The sequence below is a fragment of the Antechinus flavipes genome, chromosome 3 (genome assembly GCF_016432865.1).
Source record: "Antechinus flavipes isolate AdamAnt ecotype Samford, QLD, Australia chromosome 3, AdamAnt_v2, whole genome shotgun sequence".
Lineage (NCBI taxonomy): Eukaryota > Metazoa > Chordata > Mammalia > Dasyuromorphia > Dasyuridae > Antechinus > Antechinus flavipes.
In genome coordinates, this window is record NC_067400.1 from 245235635 (window position 1) to 245262676 (window position 27042).

The window sequence follows — 27042 nt, forward strand, 5'->3', positions numbered from 1 at the left end:
CAGCTGTTTGTTGTAGCCTACACTAGTTTTTTTTTTTTTTTTTTTTTTTAGTTAAAAAAAATTAGGATCCTACCCATGCCAAAGGATATATACTGTTTTAATTGGAAACCATCTGCAACTTTATTTTAAAGAGTATCCCAGACCCCTTTTCCCCCACCCTCCCCTCCCCACCCTGATTTAGATTCCATGGAAAAGAAAATTGTAAGCACAATGATCACAATTTCCCAATATATTAGTTTGATTTTTAAAAACATTTTATTTTAAAAGAGATCAGGTGGATATTTTGCAAAACCAACCACGCATTAATAAAAATTCACAAAACAAACTCCTGTTTGTTTTAATAAATAACAAAATGCCATTTAATTTTATTTAACCTGAATATAACACAATGCACATTTTAAAAAATCTATTGTGTTTCTGTACATCTAAAAACAATCTCTATTTTTTTAGAATGAAAAGGAAAAATGGTTGATGCAATTATAAAGAAACTATATCTATAATATGCATATGAATCAACTGACCTCCCTAAATAACAAACCTATGGATTTCCCTTTTTAATTTTGTTCATCCTAACATATAATTTGGCTCTAAGTACTGACTAGCAGCTTTAACTGACATATAAACATTTTACAGGGCCTTTAACAACATTTCAGAGTATTTCAAACAAATGTAAACCTTTCAGAAACATCAGTATTGCTTGATTGGTATTCTTTGATATGATTCAGATAGCCAATTTCACTTTATCTCAGCTAACTGGTTCAGGCTGCTTTGTTGTTCTACAATAACATCACATCACTTGGATATAGGACAGCATATAGAGAAAAACTGAGAAAATACTTTATTGGGATTAACATACTGTAAGTTCAGTTTTGATTGAAGGTGAGGGAATCAATTTTTTTTCAAATCTGAGTTAAACTATTTGTTTTATATCAATGACAACTTTGTCAATTTGTGGCTATCACATTTAATATAACATACTAAATTTTTTGAAAATGACGTTGTTTCTTGTTAAAGAATAAATGATGCTTGCTCTTGAAATTCTTCCCAGCATGGTGTTCAAATTGTTATTATATTCCATTACTAAGAAACCTGAGAGTGACTCATTCTTCACGTAAGTGCCAGATCAATTCTATATTCTATTTCCAAGTTATATTCAAATAATCAAATGAAAATGAATTTGCCAGCCACTTAATATCTTTCCCTTGTGCCCTTAACTAAAAGTAGCTAGTCTGAAGTTTTCAGCAGCTCTCACCTTTTTGAGAAATATAATCCTGAGGTTCTGTATATCTTAAAAAAAAAAAGAAAGATGTAACATTTGCTTTTATTAGCTCTTTCAGGTATGTGTGCAAAATGCATGGGGAGAAACTAAGCTCTTTAACATGGAATTGTTTACATTTTACTGCATCTTGAATGATTATTTTTGGAAGATGAGTACAGATTCTTCCCAAATGTGTCTGAAATGGTTAATGTTCTTTAAACCTGCAAGAAAGTGAGAATATGAGAAAGTATGAAACATTAGGCAGCTGACTAATAGGTATATTAATGCACTACTCAATAGAACACTCATCATCTTTGTAAATTTCCAGATAATAATTTTTTTTCTGGGTTACTACTGGGTTATCTCTTCCATTAGAAGATAAGTTTCATAAAAGTAGGCATATTTTGTATTTCCAATGCTTAGCCTAATATTTGCCCCATAGTAACTACTTGATATAAAACTTATTTACTTATTCATTTTAAATTATAAATATATCAAGTATGTTTTCAATATTATATACATACAGTATAACAGCAGAAAACATGTTTTTTAAGATTCCTTCCCAAAATATATGCTTTTTTGAATGTAATTTCCCTAAATTTCTAAGCACTACAGAAATCAGAGAGGAAAGAAGTAGGTAATGAGGAAGTCAGGTTTTGAGAGTCATTATTTTTTATCAAACTATATCAGCCTAAAGAGAATGAACAAATTTTTCATCTGGCATTCTTGCTTCATATTTTAAGGAGAGATAAACAGATTCATGTTTTGTATGGGTATTTAATTTAAAAAGACGGAGTAATAAATAATAAAGGAACTTCTGGGGAGAGTTTTTCTTTCCTTCTTAAAAAGAGGAAGGTGAAATATATAAGAAACATATGCTAGAAAATGACTTTGAATTATTTTCTTGATTATATTAATGAAAAAGATAATGGACTTACTGAAGCTGTTCTCCAGGCATAGATCCTGTGCAGCAGAGTTCCTTCTGAATGAGGCGCAGTAAGAACTGTCCCCAAATAATAAGGTTATTAATCCAGGAAAAAAATTACCAATCACAAAAAGCATTCAGAATCTGTATAAGAGTGAGGAGATGTCTAGTTCCAATGTCTTAATTATTTAAACAGGTATTTTTCTTAGATATGTTTTGATCATGCCATACCATCTGTTTAAAAATCTTCAATAACTCTTTTATTGTCTAAGTAAATAGTAAAATCTAACTGCTTCTGTTTAGTTTTCTATCATCTGGTAATACTCAGGTTTTTTGAGTCTTATTTCTTATACTACTCAATGTACTCAAACAAAACTATTTTGTACTACGCTGTTATTCTCTAAAAACTTTCCTGGCTTTTGCTTCTGTTCACACCATTCCCTAAACCTGGAATGTTCTCCCCACTGCCACTTCACTTTCTACATTTTAATCCATTCCTTATGACCCCTTCATGAAACTTCCCCTGATTCCCCAGACCCAATCCCTATCATGACTGACCTTTTCATCTTGGATTTTATAGAGGAGTTTGGAAACTTTAATGCTTGCTTCACATTCCTGGGTGTTTTCATGGTCAATGAGTTTTTAAGTTCCATGAAATCAAGAATTGTTTTATGGAACTTTGACCTTTATTCTAGCCCTTTGCACAGTTCCTTCCATAGTTCCTTTACTCAAGGAGCTGTACATACAATGTTCCCTATAGTCTTATGTAAGTTTAAACTATTGAGGCTTAAAACCATACTAGGTCTTTGGGGACATCTTATATAATGTTGTTGGTGAGAAGACAATCTCTATTGATGCAGATTGCTATCTTGTTATAATTTGGGAGCTTGTTAAACCACATATTAGAGGATTAAAGATGGATGCAGAGCTACAATAGAAGACACTTTAAAAGTGATCTAATTCAATCCCTTTATTCTACAAATAAGGAAAATGGGGTATAAAGAGTGACTTGCCCAAGATGATCCAAATAAGAAATGACAAGTAGGAGTTAATCCCAGGTTCTCTATCTCTAAAGCTTTCCAATTTCCAAAGCCCCATACTATTTTCCATGTTATTATAGTTTTTGAAATTTTCTCTAGCCAAATAAATTAACCATCCTATACGCAATCTGGTTAAAAAAAAAAAAAAAAAAACTTCTGTGAATAGGCTAGTCATTAGATGACAGGACTTGTATTTGCTGCCTTTCCATCTTGTTAGTAACCCCTGGGACCTGACCTCTGATGGCACAGCTTTTAAAAACCCAGAGCTCTCTGTGTAACAAAAGGAAGCTTTAGAATATAAGACTTTAGTGGTACTTTGTACACAGCAGGTGCTTAAATAAATATTTGCTGAATTGAACAATATTTTAATGTGAATTAAATAGGTAAATACCTTTTCATGCTAATTTTTAGTCTGTTCAAAACTACTCAATTAAATTTTTGGAAGCTTGATTTAGGGCAGATTAGAGTTCAAAAGTTTATTTTTCAGATTAAAAGATCACCTCTATCAGTGTGTCTTCAATCATTATGAGCAATATAGCTTTCCTCTCCTGACAAAAAGCTACATATTTTATCTATGCAGAGAAAAAAAATGGAAAGTCTGAACTATAGTACTAAACTGTATGGGGACTAATAAAGTTCTTAGCATCATAAAAAACATAGAGAACTTACCAATAAGGCAGTAGCATCTGCTACCATCAACATGTAAAACACATTGTTCCAGCCAGAAGGAGAGATAAGCCCAGCTAAGAGAGGACCTAAGGCAGCACCTGAAAGTCATGAACATGGAAAAAAATGAGAGTTTTTAAAGATAGTTACTTTTGATGTCTAATATAAATGTTCTTACTCATTAGTCATAGTATAGAAATTACAAATTCTGTAATAGTAGGAAGCAGAAATGGTACTTAAAACTGCACTAGACTGATATTTCTCAATATCAGGAAACCATCTGGTATTTTTATGATTCACTGAGAAGACATTAAATTCTAATTTGTGATTAGAGAAAGATCTGCTTTCAATCTAAACAAAACATGACTAATGCATTTTATAACATGTAATAAGCAATGGATTATTCTGAATGGACTTGTTCCAGTACATTTAAATTTAAATATTTTCCCTTTTTTTGGGGGGGATGTCTATTGGTTACTACTTCTAAATACAAATGACCTATTTGACCAAAGAATAGTTATTTAATACATTGAAGTGAAGAGATCAATATGATTTTCCTGTGAAATTATTTTTCATACTTTTAGTTACAGGACTGTTTCATAACTTTAAGGATAATATAAAGAGAACAAGAGTTTCTTGTTGTGAAAAGAATCCTGGAGGTGTAGAGGACTTTGGTTTCAATTCCATTTCCGATTTTGGGAAAGACACTTAATGACTGGACTCTAGTTTCTTCCCCTGTAAAATAAAAGCATTGGATCTATGATAACAAAAATTGGCTATATTAGATTATCAATGACAATTTATACCTCAGTTCCTTTAGATACTGCATTAAGTCAACGTAAGACCTCAAGGATTCCTGCTGCAAGTGGATTCCATGCACTATTGACATCTAATTTTATATTCTACTTGGTTAAGAATTGTGTTTTTTGTTTGCTGGGTAAACCAGCTGGCCTTTGAAATATGAATGTGAATTTAGGGATCTAGGAATATGCATATAAATTAAGCTAAAAATATTCTTAGCTAACCAAATTCTTATTCATATTGATATTACTAAAATAAGCTACAAAGTCAAATGTATAAATAGTGAAGTTAAATTTCACTAAGACTTAGTGATTTATTTGTCCTAAAAACTTCTCCATAGAAACCCCTTCCCCCAATACCCTTGAGGAATTTTAGAAATATTATCTTCTTCTTTAAATAGAGTAGGAAAATCACCAAAATCTCTCTATATAATCAGAGGCATTTTCTATCACTACTGAAATTTAAGAAGCACTGTTTATATCAACAATCAGTTCATTATTTCTTTGCCAACAGCATTCAAGAAAACTGTTTTATGATATTTGAAAAATTGTTATATTGTGTTTTCTATGTTAATATCTACTATCACCTTCTGAATACAGAAAATAAAAAAATTTGCCTATTTCTAGATAGGATAAAAATCATTTGTAACATCCAAAAAGTCGATAATTCACATTTATTTCCTATGTAGATTGCTACAATGCTATTTAGAATGGTAGATGATGATCATGCTGGAGAAATGAATATAGATAATGTATGAATGTGGATAATGTGGTCAATTCATAAAATGAACACATTGCAGAGAAAAAAAAAAGATACTACTCACCTATTTTGGAGCAATGAGAAAATAATAAATACCACAAAATAGCATAGTTTGTATTTCATAGATTTCTACCAATAGAAATTACATAGTATTTATGTTGTACTGTTAAAGATTTTTACTTTTAATTATTTTAATTGTTCTCATATACAATGCTATTGTTTTCATAAAATCAAAACAACTTACATTTAGCTTTTGCATTATTATACCCATTTTACAACTGGAGGAAATGAGTCTTATGAGTTGTGACTAACTCATCAGCTTATAACTTTTGTTTCTAAGACTTGAAATTCAGTCTCCTGATTCCAACATTCTTGCTCTTTCTATTATACCACGAATGTGAAATTATCCTATCAATTTTCTCTATTTTTTATATATGTTTTATAACCTTGTAGTCAGATGTCTACATTATCTTTCTCCCTCCACAGAAATATTAAGGTTATTACCTATTCTCATTTAACCTATTTTATTTAAAAGGATTTATGTATTTTGACTTGATGAATTATTATTTTGCATCAGCAAATGGGCACCATTTTAGTTTAGATGAATTTCCAACAGGAAAGACCTTTTCTCCAAAAGATCCTTATAATAGTTTTAAAATCTAAAACATTTATAGGAACATTTATCTTCAAAAATAATACATGAACACTAATTCTTTGAAATAAAAATATTTTATTGAGCAGTATATAAAAAGGGTCAAACAATTCTTTAGTCTAATAACTTTATAGAAAGAAAAGACTTAGTGTCTTTTCTATATCTGCACTGGTCACAAGTGGAATTGAGTTGAGAGAAGGTTCAATTATAAAGATTTATACCAACTACAAATTGAGTAACACATACATTTGCTTAATTAAATTAAAACATGAAATTCCAAATGGAACTGAAGACCTTCCTTTTTCTTTTCCCTCCATTTCTCCTCTCATCCTCTTATCTTGCAAAAAAAAATCCACAACCTCCAAAAAATAAATAGGGCCTCAACTAGAACCCAGCAAACAAAAATAATAAAAGATAGTTGGGAATATTTGTGTATAAAAGGACCACATATTATTTTTCAGTATTATTTTTCACCAGCTCATCCTTTCTCAAACTTTACTTAGCTTTTATTATCTGTGAATTATCATATAAAACAGACAGCCCACAGACTATTAGATACTTAACTTTGCAACTCTAAAAAGACAACTTACCTACAGAGCCAGTTCCATCAATGATAGCTGTCACAGTGGAAAGGGCTTTGGAATTCCCTTTCAAACTTTTATGGGTACCCTATAATACAGGGAGAAAAATAATTTACCATTACATGTTACCACAAAGTGTAATGTGAGAAACAAACCAATATTCTCAAAACTTGCTTCTGCCTCAAAGTTCTCAAGGCACTTTGCCTAGACCTCCACTTAGAAGTTATCACACTAACCTCTGGATTAGAGTTGTTTATGTTTATGTTCTGTTCTCACTATCTTATATCAAAACCAATGTTGTCTCTATTTTATCTCTAGCACAATATCTCAGACCCAGTATATGCTTAATAAATGTTCATTAAATCAAACTATACATGTAAATAACTTTATAAAAGATAATACTGCATATAAATATTTTTGATAATTTTTATATACAGTTGACAGAAAAGGAAAAACTCAAGCTTTGAATCAATCTAGATTACTGAAAATATCAAGCAGTTTGTTCTTCTAAATGGAACTCTTAAGTTCTTTCATTGTGAGGAAAAAACAAAATGAGTTTTGAGGAAAAAAAAGCAGGGTCTCAAATATGGGACAACTATGGAACTTTTCATAGCTGGTGTTGCAATATGCTGAAAGCATCAAATTTCATTAAGATTTCCTATCTGTTAAAATGATATCATCTTTTACTAGTGACATATGTAACATGTCTGCAGACTGTTAAAAAAAAAAAAAAAACTTGTTGACAATTGCTAAGAAAGGTGTTGTCTTCTGATTAATCAATGATATTGCTATGAAATCCAGAGTTTGTTCAATTTCCATTATCAGGAAATATTAAATGATAATCTTTTGAAAACATAACTATCTGAGAAACCCAAAATTTCAGTTTATAGATTTCTTAGAAGAAGAGCAAGATTAAATGAAGTATTAGGACATCTAACTAATCTAATCAGTAGCAGAGAATTATCTTTTTCAGGGTTAAAAAAAAATCACAATGTTCAACCAGCTGATCAAAAGTGGACCCTTTTTTTCCTGGAAGCTATTCTTGTTGGGCAATTTCCTTCTTATTCTTAAATGACTTCACTAAACCCAATAAAATTTTATTCCTTTTTCTAATTTGGATCTTGAATTGTTTTAGATTTATCATTATTGTACAGATCAGTTCTACTCCTTGCAAATGGGTCCTTTCATTCTTATTTTTCTATTTTGTTTTTTAGTTTGTTTCTTCCTATGGTTGCTCTTCTCTCTTAGCGTTCCTTTTTTTTTTTTTTTTTTTTTTTTACTTATCTCCTTCCAACTTTGGTCCTACTATGTTCTTTTTTTTCTTATGATTTTGTACTAATATTCTTTCTCTCTCTCATCTTTCCTTTCTTTTTTTTATTTCCTTAAATTTCTCTGCCTTCTTTTCTTGTATCCTGTATTTTCTCCTTTTCTTTCTTTCCTCTTCTACTTTCTTTAGAGCCAAGGTTAGACATATTAAGTATGATGAAGGAAGAATTGAGATAGCTAGTTGCTGGGTGACAGAATGAATTATGCAAAGGATGAAGTTATCATTGGCTGACAAAATGGTGAGGTAATTTGTCATGGGTTGTGAGAGGGATAAATGTGTCAATTTTAGGTCTTTGGGCATGAGTCAAAGATGTCCAATCCAATGGAAAATAAAAGCAAGTGATTCTTGTAGACTTCTAGTAATTAAACAAAGACTAAGACAAATATACTTTCAGCATGAAATCTCCCATCAGACCTGTAGTCCATTACCTTCACAGATATTCAAAATAGAACATAGACTTTGCATAATACTTTTTGGAACATTTAAATATTTAAAAAAAAATGAGGTATTTCTATTTAAAAAATTGCCTCTTATAGCTCAGTACTATAGTTCAGTCCTGCATTCCAAACAGCTCTGTGGGTATCTTGCTAGGAATGACAAATCTTGTAAAGATATACAATGATATGAAGAAGATACCATTTGTATAACTGTTTGCAATGGTTCATTTAAAAAGTAGGAAGATACTTTCTAAATTTTGGTAGTTGTTTGGTATATCAGTGTGAGATCTGGGTCCTTGAGTGGATTTATGACTACTCATGGAGAAGGTTATTGAGTGAATGAAGAATAAGAAGAGAGAGGATAGGGAGGGAAAGGCAATGTCGAGAATAAGTATGGGCTGTGATTCACTTCTTAAGTCATATAGAACAAGTGTTGACTATAAATGAGGATGAAGGAAAAAGAATGTCTAACAAAGATCTTATAACCAGTTCTATGTTCAGAGTGAGTGAATGGATCTTAAGCTATATGGTAATGGAGAATGGGTCCTAGAATAAAGAAGCAGCAATCCCTTGTCTATCTAGTAGCATAGAGACAATGACTAGATCCTTATCAGCATTTCAGAACTTCAGACCTGAAATACATAGACATTTGACTGGCAGAGTTGCAGGTAATAAGTAGTTTCTACTTAGGAAAAGTAAATATTTAGGAAGAAACCAAACATGCCCAGAATCTAGGTGTGATCATAATTAGATATAAATTGCTTGTGAAGATTCAGAAATATTGCAAAAGCAGTTGCCCTTTCACAATTACCTGGAAGGATCTGAGAAGGATTGTGAGAAGTCTGAAGGAAATGATTTAAAGAAAATCCAGACATTGATGGATAAAATCTTTGTGTGGATCATGTTGTCTAATTCCCCCAGATTAGGCTCACTATGAGTTTTAAGAGACCAAGAAAGAGAATCTGGTTTTTTAAAATCAATACTACCTATTGCTCAGAATGAACCCAAAATGCATGCATCAAATTACTTCTAGAAGCTTTCACCAGACTTGAATCGGACTGAACAGTACTTATAAGAGCGAATGTTTAAGACATTACAATGATGCACTTTCAAATGAATTCAAGGAAATATTCAGGTATCTGCCTAGGATTTGAGATAGCTGTGCAATATTGAGCATCAAACAGAAGTGAAATTAGGATGTCTGAATAAAGATTACATATTCAAGCTGCTTTAGTCTGAAAGGAACAGATTATAACTAAAATATTTAAGTGAGTTCAGGAAAATAAGTGTCTTGGGATTGTTTGTCAAGACATCTTCCCTTGACAATCAAACAAGTCTGATAGATATACCCATCCAGATGGATAACAACTTATAATTTTATAGGAGGAAAGCAAGTATAGGAGGAAAGAACTTGGGAAGTGGGAAATTAGATCCCTGGATGGCAGTCTAATCTAGAACCAATTCAGTTAAGGGCTCTCTGACATGAGCAAGGCATCATGAATTGGAATCTAGCCTAGTCTTGTGGAATACCTATTACATGGATGGTAAATGTCAGTCTCAAGGCTGGCCATTCTGTCCATATAACATAAAAGATAACCAGGTTAGTTTTGTACAAATTTGTATTCAGAAAAGGGCTGTTTGATTTTAAGCTATCACTTCATAAAGCCTAATCTTCCTTTTTTGGAAAATGAGAAATCATAACTTCTTTCTTTTTTCTACATTACAAAATTCTTATGAAGAAAAATGAAAAGACTTTTTATAAGATAATTTTTAAAGGTAATTTTTATAATGTAAAAAAAGAAATAAAAGGCAACTATGTTTCTTATTTAATTTCCTCATAACTATTTTTTCTGGAAACCAAAAAACTAGCATTTTATCAAATGCTACAAATAATTGAGATTCAGCAATTGTTTGAGATGCACAGAAAAACTTACCAAGTCAGCAGAGACTGCAGTAGTGATCAATGCATAAGGACCATTAACAAGAGCTCCACTGATAAGAAGCATAACTGATAAAAAAAATCAATAAGAACAAATTAGAAAATAGGGGGGAAAAGTATAATTTGTAATAATTCCATAACTTAACCATTTTGATCTCTAACATACAGGATTCATTCTCTGCAGTGGAATTGCGTATTATGTATATAATCCAAATAAGAGAAGGATTATCTTTATAGGAATTATAAGGACCTATTCCAACATAGAATCATAAATTTGGAGCTGAAAGAATCTTAGAGGTCATTCAATTCAATTTCTTTTTGGAGATGGAGAAATAGAGTGAGTGACAATTCATGGTTTCCCCAAGACCCAAGGTCAGTAGTCCAGTATGTGACAGGAGCACTCCCAGAACTAGTTCTTTCTGGCCTGAAAACTACCTTTTTAGCCACTATACTACACACACACACACACACACACACACACACACACACACACACACTTAATTGTTTCATTTTTTTTTTCAAAATATTTTCATTCTTGGGGCATCTAGATGGTGTAGTGAATAGAGCACCAGTCCTGGAGTGAGGAATGCCTGAGTTCAAATCCAAACTCAGACACTTAACATTTCCTCTTTATGTGTCTGTGGGCAAGTCATTTAACCCAAATTGCCTTGCAAAAAAATTAACTCTCATTCCCCCTCCTTCTGATTTTTAAATAGTAGTATCTCTGAATAATCTAATAATATGAATACTTACTCCTCTTCATCATCCCAAAATATATTTATTAGTCATACAGAGGTTTTTATAAATTTGGAGTTTTATTGAAATTGAGCAAACTCTAGCAGCAACAGAAAAAAATAATGTACATTTTATGTAATATTCTATTATTGCACATTATTCTAACCACTATTATGATAATCTAGTGGTAGAAAAACCTAAAGGACAGTAATGTAAAAGGAGGAAAAATGGTTACCACAAGCAAGTGTTTGAGCAACTTCATTTTTGCCTTTTAGAGATTTGAACATTGGTCAAGCAGGGTTACTCAAGGATATAACATCATATGATTTGCTTTTTCAGAAAGTCATTAAGACTGTTCTTTAATAACAAATCATAAACATCCATTAAGTTTCCCCATTAGGAACAGAGAAATATTTAAGAAGTGACAGAAGCATAATTTGATATTGTTGCCTGTAAAAAGTTAAAAATAGCTTTCTTTTTATATAACTGGCCTAGAATGTTGAATATGAACAGCATACAGTAGACTAGAAACTGATGACAGCAACAGAAAGAACAATACTTTGAGTGCAGAAGGCCTGATTCTTGAAGAAGTCACATCCTGAGGCTCCTGATAAGGCTGGCCATACTTCAGGAGCCAAATGATGCATTAATTACACTAACTGCTATATTCTTGGCTTCATATAGTACTGAGCCACAGTCTAGAAGGAAACAAAAATAGTGTTCATACACCTAAGCTTACTTTTTTGACTCTGAAAAAATTCAATTTCCCCTGTAAATAAAAAAGTATCTCTACTCCACATTTTCCCTTGGTCATCTGACACTCAGAATTCATAACTGTCCTGAACTATGTTCTATGTACCCACAATATCTATCACAATCTGTTCTAATAGTATAGATGTCCCAACTCTCAGAAAATGAATAAATTTAGGACATGAATTTCTGGTGTCCTTCAACTTAAAGAGAGTTGTTTCCTTGCTTATAACTGCTGGATTTTGTTATTTTGAAAGTCTTATCCCCATGTGAACAGCACTCCAAACTTAAGAATAAAGCTTAGGAGAAAAATACCATAATGTTCTCACCTATTGTAGCTTCTAGGCCCATTTTACTGACCATAGAGAACATATAGAGCTGTCAAATTAAAAAAAAATCAAAGTTATTTTATGGCAAAGGAATAGAATTCATAATTAGAACTGTGAGAGAAGAGATAATATTCGATCAGTTTGCCATTTTTAGGGTATACAAAATGAAATGTTATGACAGTTAATCATTACATACATTTGAATATATTCATTTTCTGTTCAAGAGATTTAAGTTCAACAGTGGCTCTGTTGCTTTTTATCTATGTGACCTTGAGAAAATATCTTCAAATGGACATCATGACATTTATATCCCGCACTGTACTGGATTTTGGCTTAAAATATAGAAATGAAAGCCTCTTGGCAAGAAGAGAATATAGCTAATAAGAACCAAAAAAAAAAAAAAAAAAAGAAACTTGAGGATAAATTACCTAAGGAAAAAAAATCAACAAAAATCCATGGCTTTGTATATCTATATGCAATCAGAAGACTGGACAAAGTCTCTCTATAAAAAAATAACTTCTAAGAAATAGAGTTATCCAAAAATGAAATTAGCTGTTATGGGAAGACAAAACTTCAGAATTTTATCCTAGTTTACTTTTACTTACAGTTTGTCTGCAGTGTACTAGGAGTCTCTTGTGTTGACTCATTTTTTTTTTTTAAGCTTTATGCTATGTGCATCCCTCCACCCTGGGATTTCGCTCCTAAATTTTTGAGAGGTGGAAACTGGATTACAAAAGACACTGAGGTAACTGGCAAAGCTCTTGGTAAATAGATATCTCCAGCTTTTAGTTCCAGACTTTACTTGTCTTTGGAATTACTATTACATGGAGCCTACGGTATAGATGGAGTAGGGTTAGCTAAGAGACCAGAGTTCAGGGCATAAATGTAAAGGAGCCAACAGTAATGATTGATGTTGGAATGACTAGCAAAAGTCCTTAGTGAGTGATCAACTAACTTCCTATTCATTTTAGCCTTCTTAGTCTTTGGAACCATGGGAGATACCATCACATGGAGTCCATTGCACAAAGGTCTAAAATCATATGTAAAAGGAGATAAAAAGGAACAGAAAGACCAAAATGCAGAACTTTTAAAACAAAAAGAATGATCAGTTAGAAACAGGGTCATTGGTGAAGGGCTTTAGTGGAAGATAACAAATGTTATTATTCTCATGTTTCATCTGTCTCCAGAGTCAGAAGAGCTTCTTGACAGTTGTGGGGATGGATGGGGTAGAGTGAGGGAGCACAAAGAATTCATAGTGTGGAGGCAACAATTTTTTTTCTCTCCTGTTTCAGAGCTCCTTTTCTTTCTCCTTTTTTGATTGTTCCTTCGCTTCATTTGAATCATTTCTTATGTTTTGAAGGTATACTTGAATAAGACAATATATTATTCTGCTGTCTTGCTGATATGCCTGTTTCTGCAAAACATTTGATAACATTTATTATGTTATAGTTGTATAGTTGAAAACATTTCAGATAGATGATAGTACATAATTAGATAAGGTTATAACTCTTTGGATGACCATACATAAGGAGTAGTGCTTAGTGAGTTTATATTAACCTGAGGAAATGTAATTAGTAGAATAGCCAAGAGATCTCTCCTTGGGACTCTGGTATTCAATATTTCTATTAATGAAATTGTATGGAGACCAAGTGGCTATGCTTATTAAATTTTGATTTAATAAACTGTTGGATAATAGATTTAGAATTTGAAAAGATAAGAGTTAGGATTCATAAGATCACATATTTAGATCTGGAAGGCACCTTACAGGTTTATTTAATCTAACACCCTCACTTTACAAATAAATTAATTTTCAGAAGGATTAGGTAGTCAGATAAATAGTAGTAACAGATTTGGGATTTGAACCCAAGCCATCAGACTACAAATTCTGGGCTTTTCCCACCATGTTACAATTTAAAATATATATACTTTGTAACCTTTAAATTTACATGTAAGTATCAATGATGGGCTAAATCTAATAAGATTAATTTTTTTTTTTTTTAGCTGAGGCAATTGGGGTTAAGTGACTTGCCTAGGGTCACACAGCTAGCAAGTGTTAAGTGTCTGAGGCCAAATTTGAAATAGTTCCTCCTGACTTCAGGGCTGGTGCTCTATTCACTACACCACTTAGCTGACCCTAATAAGATTAAATTGAAAGGGAATAAATGTAAAATTTTTCACTTTACTTTAAAAAATCAACTTTACACATAAAATAGGAGAGGCATAATTAGAAAAGAGTTAATCTGAAAATGACTATGAGGATTTTAAAAAGTGACAGTATGATTAAATTTAACTTTGATATAAAAAGAATTTTCCTTAAAAATTAGGAATTATCCAAAAGATAATCTCTTCAGAAGACAGTAGATGGCCCCTCAATGTAGTTTGCCTTTCAGAAGTTAGATTACAATTTGTTGGTAATGTTGAAGAGATTCTTAGTAAACTACAGGTTAGGCTAAGTGGCCACTGAAGTTCATTTGAACTTCAGAATTTTTCATCTGTGGTTGCTATAAGGAAATAATTTTGCAAATCTTAAAAATACTATTATTATGAAACATTGTCCAATTTATCTTCTCTTTTATACTCCAACATGCCTAAATCAAAAGTGCCCCTTTTTAAAAAATAGGAATAAATGTATTATGTTCACCTTTACATTGCTTATTTTATCTCACAGAAATAATTAACCTGTCCTAAAGTGTGTCTAGTTCGAGGTTCAATTATTTGAGACTAATATTGAAAAAGCTGAAGAAGCCAGAGTATAATAAATATGAGTTCAAGGACAGAAATAAAGACCTGAAGAAGGATGTAAAAATAGAAATAAATAAGCCTATTAAAAAATGGCTAACAAGTGACCTTAACAAAAATGACTATGTATACAAAGACTTATCATGTGAAGTATCTTGCATGGCTATTTTCCATCTATAATAAGGAGAGAAAAAAGATACCAATTTCAGGCACAATAAAAAGGAAACAGGAAGAAAAGAAAATATTTTGTAGGAGGAAGAGTAATAGAAACTAGGTTAATAGTGGAGATTCAGGATTTGTTTTTTCTTTATAAAATTTTAAAAGTAGAATAGTATTTGGATCAATTTTTAGGCAGAACATAATTTGAGAGAGGAAATGATTTAGATAATCTGTCCAAATATTCTAATAGGATTACTACATAGATATTGTTACTATATAGATACGAGAACATAATGGCTTTGTTATTATGCTATAGCTATTTTATTTCTTTTTTTAAACTTATACAAACTTTATAAAAGACTAATAAGGAATGCTGCTTCTTATATCTTGGCAGTAGGGGAGTGGAGGGAATAATGATGATAATAATTAAAAATAAGATGTTCTTTATCAATTAAAATCAAATATTAAAAACATACACAGGAGAAAATTTCAAAAGAGAACTTAAATAAGCAGAGAAGCATTGGAACTCTTGTGCTAAATTTAAATAATACATATGTGTATGTATTTTAGAAACCAAGCTATAAAAATAAATTAATGATGCCTTTTACAAGCCACTTTTTTGTTCTTTTTCTAATTTTGAGTATGAGACAGAGTATGTGTTTGTAGTTTTCACATTATGTCAAGACAAATCTGGAGAGACTCTCAGCTTACCACCAAAAAGATAGCCCTCAAGTGATGATTGCTTTTTGGCCTCACTCAATTGTGAAATTGCTAAGGTAAGGAGGGGTTTTGATTTGCATTAGTGGAAAGAATGTTTACATGAATGAATTCATGGATATTTCAAAATACTGAAGTATATCCATAAGCTTAAGATAACGACCAGTTAGTGAGGATGTGACAGATGGAATTGTTAGACTCTCTTTCTCAGTCCACAACCCCAGCTCATTTATGGATTTCCCCTGAAATTGCATTCAATAGCTAGGGGAAGTTTACAGAGGCAGAGACTCACTAAACTCATATATTCTTCCTAACATCCTTTCTATATTGTTATATATCGTGAACGCTTAAAATAGGTTAGCTATGCAAAATGATGAAGAAATCATAACTACTTATGAGGAGCACTCATTTATAATTACTACAAGAGGAAATCAATGAAAACCATTGCCAAATTTTATTCTCATTTTTTGGTTGTTTTAATTTATTTGTTTGTTTAATTTTAAGATTTCTTGTTGCTTTTTGGATGGATTTCTTAATTTTATGTTTCATAGCTGAAACTGAAAACATGATATAATTAATTTATTATGAAAAGCAACTCTGATCTGAAGCAACTTAAAGTGTGGTTACTAAGTGCAAACCCAATATATATAAGATCCTATAGTCTCATATTGGGGAGTCAAAATCTTCAGATTCTTTCATGTAAAAAACTTCAAACTATAGACAGTTCTTGCTTTATATAAGTGGACCATTATTCATATCCTTATGGGAAGCAATTTTTGTGTAATGTGAATTTATCTGGATGTGGAAAAGGAAAGAAAGCAGAGAAGAAGGAAGAGAAGCAGGTTCCAATGGAGGAAAGGGGCTGACACATGGTTTAAGGTCATGGAGGGGAGAGGGACAAAGAAAAAAAGAGTAGGAGGAGAGGCGCTGTGAAGAAATGTGGAAGTCAGACATAGACACAGATAGGAGACTACAGGTGACATGAGAGATGTGGGGAAAGACACATGGTACAAATATGGGCTAATGGAATATAGACATGTGGGGACTGGTCATATGAGCAAGTGAGTAGAACAAGGGAAAGGTATCTTCTCTTAATGTGGTGCTCTGATAGCAGTCTCTCTGCATGTCTTTTTTTTTTTTTTCTTCCATTTGTTTTTTAAGGATTTTTTATTTTTATTTTTGTGCTGGGAGGTTGCTGAGCTAAGGGACAGAATAAGGGAAAGCACAATATTGTACAATAAAGTTAACATAGTGTTTTTTTTTTTTTTTTGAATGTGGATTTCTTTCAAATTCTTTATGTAAAATTGAATTTGCATAATGCAAATTTATGTAAAATAAAAAGTCTTTATTCGAAAAAAATCTTTAAGACTTTTTTTCCCCCCACTATGCTAAACATTTAACAGTTTTTACTTCTATTTTGAATAGATACTTTCAAGTGAAATTCAAAGAAAAACAATTGAAAGGAAACTTCAGAGGCCTTAGGGCCTCTACCTTGTTGGAATACCACACTTATGCCATCCTAGACATGTGGCAACTGGTATTCTTTTAGATGCTGTGAGTCTATGATATTCTACCACTTTTAATGGCAACCTATTCCAGTGTGATCTGAACCTCTTCTTAATTTGTGTCTATATATCAATTGCCATTTGTAATGGGAATAAACTATAAGTAAAAAATCCTACTTGGTAACTTAGCAAACTATTCAAACATCATCTTGTTTTTTTTGCCTTTAAGGTAGAGTCCAGTACATCAACTTAGAGTCTATAGCCAATTATGATCAATTATGCTGACCTGTAAAGAAAAATTATAGTATTTCAATTACTAAGGTATCACTACAGCAGAATCAGAATAGGTTCATAAACTCTTACCGTTGGAGCTGCTAGCAGCAGCATTAATCCACAGGTAGAAGCTCGCTTTCCCAGCCTATCAGAGATCACACCTGCCAAGATTCCACCTGAAAAAAAGAAAAAAAAGTGTGATGCACTACTAGAAATGTGTAATGGGCAACCCCTTTGCATAGAGCAGGCAGGTGGTACAGTGGATAGATTATAAGGCTTTGACTCAATAAGAGCTGAGTTCAAATCTGACCTTAAACACTTACCAGCTGTGTGATCAAGTCTCAACATCCTAGGCAAGTTTCCTTATCTCTAAAAATGGAGCTAATAATAATGCCTATACCCCATGATGTGGTTATGAGGTTCAAATGAAGAACTTAATATTGTGCCTGACACATTATTATTATAATTAGCTATCATTGAAAGATTAAATAAGGTCTGACATCAGACCATACTTATTTGTAGGTCATTCAAACTCAGCTTGTCACTTATATCATTTTCTTATTTACTTTTAACCTTCTGAGATTTTTTAATGATTAATGGTATGTTATGCTAATTTATTTCTTCTTAATATATTTTCAATCTTATTCTCATCAATTACTTAATTAGTTCATGCTCCCATTCTAGTTCATTAAATAATTGTTATTTAGTTTGGAAAAAATTCCTATTAGTAACATTCTTATTTTTCCAAAGCTAAACTTGTACAGTGTCTAAAATCTATTAATAAGTCGAATCAAAAAGAAAGCAGACATATACAGTAATTCACATTATTTTGGCTTTGACCAATGTTACAAACTGAATCACTTCAAACTCTCAACATAACAGTATATGACTCCTCTTCACTTGTCTGGAAACACAAGCTCAAGTTTATTCATCATACTACAATTCAAGTCTTGAAAAAATATTTGTCTTCATGATAAAAGTTTAAACCTTCAGAAAGTATCCTAGATTAGTCTTATGTAACCCAGGTTTTAAACCATTTGCATAAGACTTGTAGTTGATAAATAGAATGGTGAACCAATGCTGTATACCTACATGAAAGATAAAGTTGGCACCGAGCTTTAAAGAGGGAGAGACGTTCTTCATGATTCCTCCTTCAAGAGAGGACACACATGGTTCCAGACCCTCTTCAGGGAGATACCCATGGAGACAAAGAACTTATAGGGGAAAACAGCTTCTCAACATTTCCCTAATTTCTAACTTTCTTCCCTAGACACTATGTAGAATTTTTGTGCCATATCATGGGGAAGAATCAAGACTACGCATAGAAGTTTGTGGTTCTCCTTCCCTTACAAGGAAATGCAACTGGTAAAATAAGTTAGACCTAAACAAAAATTCCCCTTGTCTGGCATTATTTATGGGGAGTTGTGAAGATAAATGAAATTTTAGCCTAATTGGCACAGTAATTAGAGCATTGATCCTAGAATCATGAAGTTTTATTTATTTATTTTTAAAATCTATTTTACTTTATTTTTATTTCATAGCTTTTTATTTACCCATACCTATGTATGGGTAATTTTACAACATTGACAATTGCCAAACCTTTTGTTCCAATTTTTCCCCCTTCTTCCCCCCACTCCCTCCCTTAGATGACAGGATGACCAGTAGATGTTAAATATATTAGAGTATAAATTAGATACACAATAAGTATACACAACCAAACTGTTATTTTGCTGTACAAAAAGAATCAGACTCTGAAATATTGTATAATTAGCCTGTGAAGGAAATCCAAAATGCAGGCAAGCAAAAATATAGGGATTGGGAATTCAATGTAATGGTTCTTAGTCATCTACCAGAGTTCTTTTGCTGGGTGTAGCTGGTTCAGTTCATTACCGCTCCATTGGAATGAAGTTTTATTTTTAAGCCTGATCTCAAGATACTTACTAGTTATGAGACACTGGCTAAGTTACTTAACCTCTGTTTTAGGATAATAATAGCACCTATGTTTCATGGCTTATAAATATAAAATGAAATAAAATATATAAAAGTAATTAGTAGCACAATGCCTGGTATATAGTAAGTACTGCATAAATGCTTATTTCCTTCTCACCTTCCCTCTAATATCTTTCTCTCTTAAGGGAGAACAGGGCAGACAGGCTTGTAGCCCTTTCTTCTCATCCTTTTGACAAGAATCAAGGTTTTTCTAGAGACACTTCTCTATGTCTTCCCATGAGCTGCATTTACACAACTCTTGTGGATATACCCCTAATTTACTTGGGCAATACATATGGCCCCAATAATTGTTTTCTCTTCAGGCATTACAGGAAATATTCTTTCCAAAATACACCATACTTCCCAGTCCCTCAACATGCTTCATATAATTCTTGTTTCTTGATATAAGGTTTCTTGATAACATAGCACTTTTGAAATTTCTCATTAATCTCTTCCTATCTGAGTTCTCCACAGAACTCAGATTTTCATGGATTTCTCCCTACTCTCCCACCATTCTGTCTGTCTGTCTGTCTGATGATTTCTAAAATAGACCCTTTTATCTATAAACATGCTCAATCTTTCTCTGTCTTTAAAAGATTGTCATTTGTTCCTATCATCTATGCTAATTATTGTCATATTTCTTTTTTTTTCCAGCTAAGCTTGAAAAAGTTAATTACTCTTACTGACTCTTACTTTCCTCTCACTCTTTCCCAGACTATAATCTGTCTTCATTACTCAGCTGAAACTTCTCTCTACAGTTACCAATGATGTCTTTTAACTGCCAAATGTCTGTTCTCAGTCCTTAACCTTCCAAACCTCTCTGTAGCATGTGACACTACCATCTTTTTCTCCTGGATATTTTTACTTCCCTGGTTTTTTCTGTTCTCCTACTATTTCAACTCGGTCTTCTCAGCCTTTGCTGGATTTTCATTTATACCATTCCCACTGACCAAGGACTCTGTCTAAGTCAGTGGTCCTCAAAGTGTAATCCAAAGAATTGTTGGGGTCTCTGAAACCCTTTCAGAGAGTCTACAAATTCAAAATTATTTTTTATTTCTAATATAGTAAATAGCTATAAATATAACCCATGTGAACAAAAACTCTTTGAACAGATCCTCAATAGTTTTTTAACAACATGAAGATACTGAGAACAAAAGTTCGAGAACCACTGGTCTAGGTCCTCTCTTTTTTCTTCGTATAATTTCTCACTTGGTAATCTTATCAGCTCCCATAATTCAACACTCATCTCAACTCAGATTTGATCACTGTATCCATATTTTCATCCTTAGTTTTCCTCTTAAGCTACAATCCCAAAACACAAGCATTTTGAACATTTTGAATTGGATGTCCCATTGTTAATGTATACTTAACATGTCTAAAATAGTACTCATCTTTTCCTCATAATCCACCCCCTTCCAAACTTCCCAGTTATTGTCATAAGCACAAACATATTTCTATTCACCCATGTTCCCAGCTTGAGTGTAATCCTTAACTCTTTACTCTTTTATGTTAAAAGGTCACAAAACTTGTTATTCCTTTCTCAATAACATGTTTTCTTTATACTCTCTTCTCGCTATTTATACAGACTTTACTAGACCCTCATAATTTCTCATGTGACTATTTCAAGAATGTTCTAATGGATCTAATTCAAACTTTTCCCTACTACAGTATTTTCTCCACATGGCTGCTAATGTGATTTTTTTTCCTAAAGCATGAGTCTGACCATGTTATACTCCCATTCAATAAACACTGAGTTCCCATTGAAATATAAATTCATATCAGTTAAAATTATTTGTAACCTTGAAAACTTACTCCTCTCCATATTCCAGCGATTTTATGCTCCAGCAATATAATTATGGCCTACTTGTTAATCAGATACAACAGTCTATATCCTGTTCAATTGTCTTTGCACAAGCTGTACTCCATGCCCCTCTCTTCTCTCCACCTCTTAGAATTTAAAATTTAAATTTTTAAATTTATCTAATAAAATCTCCTTATTTGTCAAGTAAAGAAAATAAGTCTATGAATTTTTTTACACGTCTAGTTAATTGTAAAGAGGGGTAAGAAGCTATGTCTCAACTCGCAATTGAGTGTTCCTCCCTTCTTCTCCTTCCCCACTCTCCCACCCCACTATGTAATGTTTTACCTAGCCAGTTTCTTCTGAAAATATGTAAAGATCAAGTAGATTAGGTTTTATATTCCAAGCTGGAAGGACACTCAGGGTTGGTTTAAATGTACATTAAATGGAAAGTGCTTTTAACTTTGGGGAAACATTTACTCTCATGTATATAAATCCTCAGAACAGGCTAAGCATGAATATTCACATGTTTGTCCTAGTAGAATTTAGAATGAACTATTTTTAAATCACAGAAAAATTTTATGTCCACTTTATTTCTCAGTTCCAAGAAATCCTACAGAAAAATCATTCTCAAGACTATCTGAGTACTTTCTGGTACAATCAGATTAAGATACTAGTTCAACAGTACAGAATATTAAGGAAAACATTCACCCCTTTAATATTATTTTTTGAAGTATTTATTATATGAATTTAAAAAAAGGTTTTTAAAAAAAGATTAATAGTATTTTATTTTTTCAAATATATATAAATCTAGTTTTCAACTTTAATTTTTGTAAGACTGCATTCCAAATTTTTCTTCCTCCCTCACCAAGATAGCAAACAATCTGATATAGGTTAAATAATATGCAATTCTTTTAAACATATTTCCATATGTGTTATGTTGCAGAAAAAAAAATAAGACCAAAAGGGAAAAAAAAAACATGAGAAAGACAAAAACCAAACAAACAAAATGGTGAAAATACTATCCTTTAAACCATATTCAGTCTCTATTGTTTTCTCTCTGGGAAGCAGATGACATTTTTCATCCCAAGTCTATTCACTCCTTTAATACCAAACCCAACACACAAAGAGTGATCATAAAATGTCTCTTAGTCATCTGTTCAAAGGGGTGGATGGGTGGGAAACCAACAAACTTACCAATGATTCCTCCAACATCAAACAAAGTAGAAAGATCCCCAGCTTTTTTGGCATCAAAATGATCTAGTTAAATAATAGAGAGAACATTTGATTAATGTGCTGACTTTCTTTCAAAAATCAAAGAGTAAATTCATAACAAGGGAGTCTTTAAAACCCCACCAATGTTTAGAGCTATGTAAATTTTCTTGGTTTACAAGTATGCTATAGAAATTAAGATTATATTGTTTATCTTGACTTAAGACTACTTTTAAAATTAAAACTATCAATCTAAGTTATAATTTTTAAAAATGCTACTCGTGGAAGAATAGAATCAGAGTAAATTACTCCAAAACACATTAGCCAAGGGAGTAACTGAATTATACTATTCTCAAGGGTTAGTCTCCATGCCAAACTTATTAAATATTTAGAATTACAAATTCACATTGAGAGGTCCTAGCAATGTCTTCTATGCTGAAACCATGAATCGGAAACATCTTAATTTCAAATTTGTGTTACATCAGAATGATGTATCCCTTAAAAAATATCTATTTTCAGCAAAATGGATACTTACCTACATTTGTGATATAGAGTGGTAGCCAAAATAGGAAAGTATAGCTCACCAGCTTGGCAAATAACAAACAAAGAGAAAACTCTATGACTCCCTGAAAAAGAGAAAACTAATGGTATTTTTCTTGCATTTTTAGCAGGTTTATATAAATTTAATAAGTAACATTTTATTTCCTTCCTTTAATAATTTCTTCTGAGGTTTGATTTTTAAGTACCTATCTATAAATCAAAATATAATACAAACAAAACATAGCATAAATCTATCTAGAAAACTGGAACAAGCAAAGGATAATATATGCTAACATTGAACTAGTTGCTATTTTTAAGGGACCAGTCTCAATATCATTATAGAAGATTGTAATCCTAATTTTCATTTCAATTAACTTTATGTAAACTTTGCTATCAGTTAAATTTCTACAGTCTTTGAGAATCAAATCTGTTTATTAAGGGTTCAATGGATATTACATTTTGATCATGAAATACTTAAACAATAAAGTCCTCGCTGACCTTTCTATATTATCTTGCTAACAGTTTATTACTATCCCCATTTACTGTCTAATTTCCTAATTTTTTTCTATACTTTATGCCTCCAACTCTTCCACCCTGTGAAATTGGATTTTTGCAATGATTACTAACTGAAGATGCTCTCTCAGATATCATGACAGGCGATTATTGACCCCCAAATCATTAAATGAAATAATATTATTTTTCAATTCTTATTTCTTATCCTCCTTGATCTCTATTTGTGTGTGTGTGTGTGTGTGTGTGTGTATGTGTGTGTGTGTTTTCTTTCTTTTTTTTTTTTTGCTGAGGCAATTGGGGTTCAGCGACTTTGCCCAGGGTCACACAGCTAGGATGTGTTAAATGTCTGAGTTCAGATTTGAACTCAGGTCGTCCTGACTTCAGGACTGGTATTCTAACCACTATACCACCTAGCTGCCTCCATCTCTAATTTCTTTTTTACACTGATAATCATTAATTTCTATTGGAAACTTTGTGCTCTCTTGGTTTAAGAGACTCTTCTGGTTCTCTCTTTATCTATCTAAGTGCTCATTGTTTGTCTCCTTGACAACTCCCTCAGTTTCAACTACCATTTCTATACAGACAACACCAAATCTTTATCTCTATTTATGAACTCTTTTTCTGAGCTCTGGATATATATGGCCAAATATTTAAGGACATCTCTACACAATTTCCTATCCAGGACTTCAAACTAAATATATCTTCTTTCTGATCACTCATTTATCCAGTTTTTTGGGATTGTTTTTTATTTTTCTTCCTCATGTCTCATGGTGAATTAGTTATCAAATCTTTTTAATTATATCTCTACAGATTTCATATTCATCCTCTCTTCTTTATTTTTATGTATATGACTTTATTATTTGGACTATTTCAACAATCTGATAATTGATATTTCACCCTTCACTTACCCCCATTCCAATTGAGTTTTCAAGTTGCTGACATTAATTTTTCTAATGATAGCTCTGGCCATGTTATTTTTGCTCAAAACATTTGGTGGTCTCTGATTGACTATTAAGTAAAGTTAAACTTTATTTGCATGAAATTGAAGGTACTCTCTAATTAGGCACTGCTCAGTTTTATTTCATTTTAGAGGCAATTAAGTGTTGTGAAGAGAATTAGCTTATGACCCAGGAAGACCTGGATTTAAGTCTCACTTTTAATATATAGTGACTTTATGACTAGGCAATTCATTTAACTTCTCAGTGGTCCAGGCAACTCTCTATAGCTGCAAATTGCAAAGAAAGTGCTGACTTGCATTAGATGAGAATATAACCTCATTTGAGTTTGCCAAGATTTTATGTCTAATATCCTACCTCTGTTTTTTTTTTTTTTTATAGAACTCCTATTCATCCTTTAAATTTTAACACAAATGCTACCTTTTATATAAATTCACTTCTAGCGGAAGCCTTCTCCTTCAAACATCATATATAACTTCATTTTTTATGCCTAAAGCTGTTTTATAATATTCTATGTTGTATTTTTAGTATTTGTGTCTTCTTCCTGCTAAACTATAAACTTCATCAAGGCAATGAGTATGGCTTCTCTACATTTTCTGTCTTCCCCAATGCCTAACAGTGTTCAGTGTACAATATATTCCTAATAATCATACTCCTTGAATGGAATATGACCAAAAAATTAGACACTTAAACAACCTCTCTTCTTCCTGATAAGATCTAAATCCAGATCTTTATATAACTTCACACAGGGTACTGGAGTTTATTCAACAGATAGCCTAAATGTGGATAAATAAAAGACCTAGAAATAATTGTTAGATATTGAAAGACAAATGTCAATATAGAATGTATATATATATAATATATATATATATATATGTTTAAAATCTGTGTTTATGAGTATTTTGTTATTTGATTTACTTATTTCACATTATCCTCCTTCACATGATCATATGATTTAGGTCTTAGTCTAACTGAACCACTAGCTATTTCTCAAACTTGACTACAAGCTTCTCTTTTTATATGTGTCCAGATTCACCCCTCATATTTGCAATGCTTGTCCTCTTTATTACTACCTTATCTTCCTTTAAAGTTTAGCTCAAATGTGATCTCTTTTATATATCTTTCACTGATCTCACTAGCTGAAAGTGTTTTCCATCTTTGATTATTTTTAGAATATTATGCTCATGTTTCTTTGCATCTTGTATTTATCTGTACCTGTCATAATAAAGCCAAATCAACTATAAGCTCCTTGAACAGAGTCTCTATCCTCTCCCAATATTTAGCACCTAGCACAATGCTTAACAAAAGTAAGGTCCTCAATAAATACTTATAAGGAAAAAAGTAACAAGATATTTCTAGCTTCAATTTGGTATGAAAATAATTTTCTGCTCTTAAATAGAATCTTTTATGTTTTCTCAGTTTATGTTAATATTTTCCCCATTTTGAATGTGTTAAATTCCCAAAGGAAAGGATAGAACTTTTATAAATATTATATAACACCTGTAGTATGAAATAAATTCCTATATCATCTAATTGGTGATTTCAAAAAAGCATGCTAGTCTTCTATATATAATTTTTGTCTTTGACTTTCCCCATTCTCTAGTTTATAGTACTTGAATAGTATTGAATTTTTTTTTATTGATCCCAGAAGTTTCTGTTGATCTAGTTAAAGAGCTCTGACAAATAAAAATTTAAACTCATTCTCTGATATCTGAGTAACTCTTCTCCTCCCTATTCCTTTCCATCCCATTTTTGGAGCTCCTCAATATGTACAAGGAAAAAAGTTACTAAGATTTTCAAAAAGAATCCTGCTTTGCCTCACTCATTATTCTACTCCATTCCTCATCTGCTTCCCTTGGAATTTTCCCTTGGAAATGTGCCAAGAGAATCTGATGGTATTTATTAGGCTTCAATAATAACTAAAATATTTTTACTATGGTTTCTTGCCTTAGAATTTTTTCCTTCTTAAATTTATCTACAACTTTATAGCTTCCTATTTCTTTCCAATAGGGATAGCTAGATGACACAGTGGTTAGAGTGTTGCCCCTGAAGTTAGGAGGACCTGAGTTCAAGTCCAGCCTCAAACACTTAATACTTTCAAGGTGAGTGATCCTGAGCAAGTCACTTAACCCCAATTGCCTCGGCTAAATAAATAGAAATTGTGCTCTAAGATGGCAAGGAAAAATAAGTGTGACAAAAAAATTGCTGAATACTTAAACATTTGTTCAAGTTGTTATTTAATAATTTTATATTCCTTTTTAAACATTACATTAATACAATTAAATGCTTATGTATATTTACATGCATCTGAGTGCATCAATAACTACCATAACATGCTATTTTAAAATTGATTTTCTATGTTCTACATAATTCATAAAATATGAATTTTTATTTTTAAAAGTAGGACAAAACTGTTTATTAATGTGTATCACAAAATTATAT

The 27042-nt window shown here is 32.0% G+C and overlaps 1 protein-coding gene across 5 annotated transcripts in view; it reads right to left on the reverse strand.

The window, feature by feature from the left end:
- Positions 1 to 236: 236 nt before the first annotated feature.
- SLC37A1 (solute carrier family 37 member 1) overlaps positions 237 to 27042 on the reverse strand; it is a 141484-nt gene continuing 114678 nt past the window's right edge. For 3 of the 5 annotated variants that reach the window (XM_051984814.1, XM_051984815.1, XM_051984816.1), the window contains exons 12-20: positions 23127 to 23217; positions 22577 to 22639; positions 17683 to 17768; positions 12200 to 12248; positions 10381 to 10454; positions 6692 to 6770; positions 3893 to 3990; positions 2197 to 2261; positions 237 to 1479 (exon numbers count right to left, since the gene is read on the reverse strand). In XM_051984814.1, the coding sequence (XP_051840774.1) occupies positions 1464 to 1479; positions 2197 to 2261; positions 3893 to 3990; positions 6692 to 6770; positions 10381 to 10454; positions 12200 to 12248; positions 17683 to 17768; positions 22577 to 22639; positions 23127 to 23217 (621 nt within the window). In that variant the 3' untranslated portion in view covers positions 237 to 1463. The other 2 variants (XM_051984817.1, XM_051984818.1) reach the window with 2 other exon arrangements.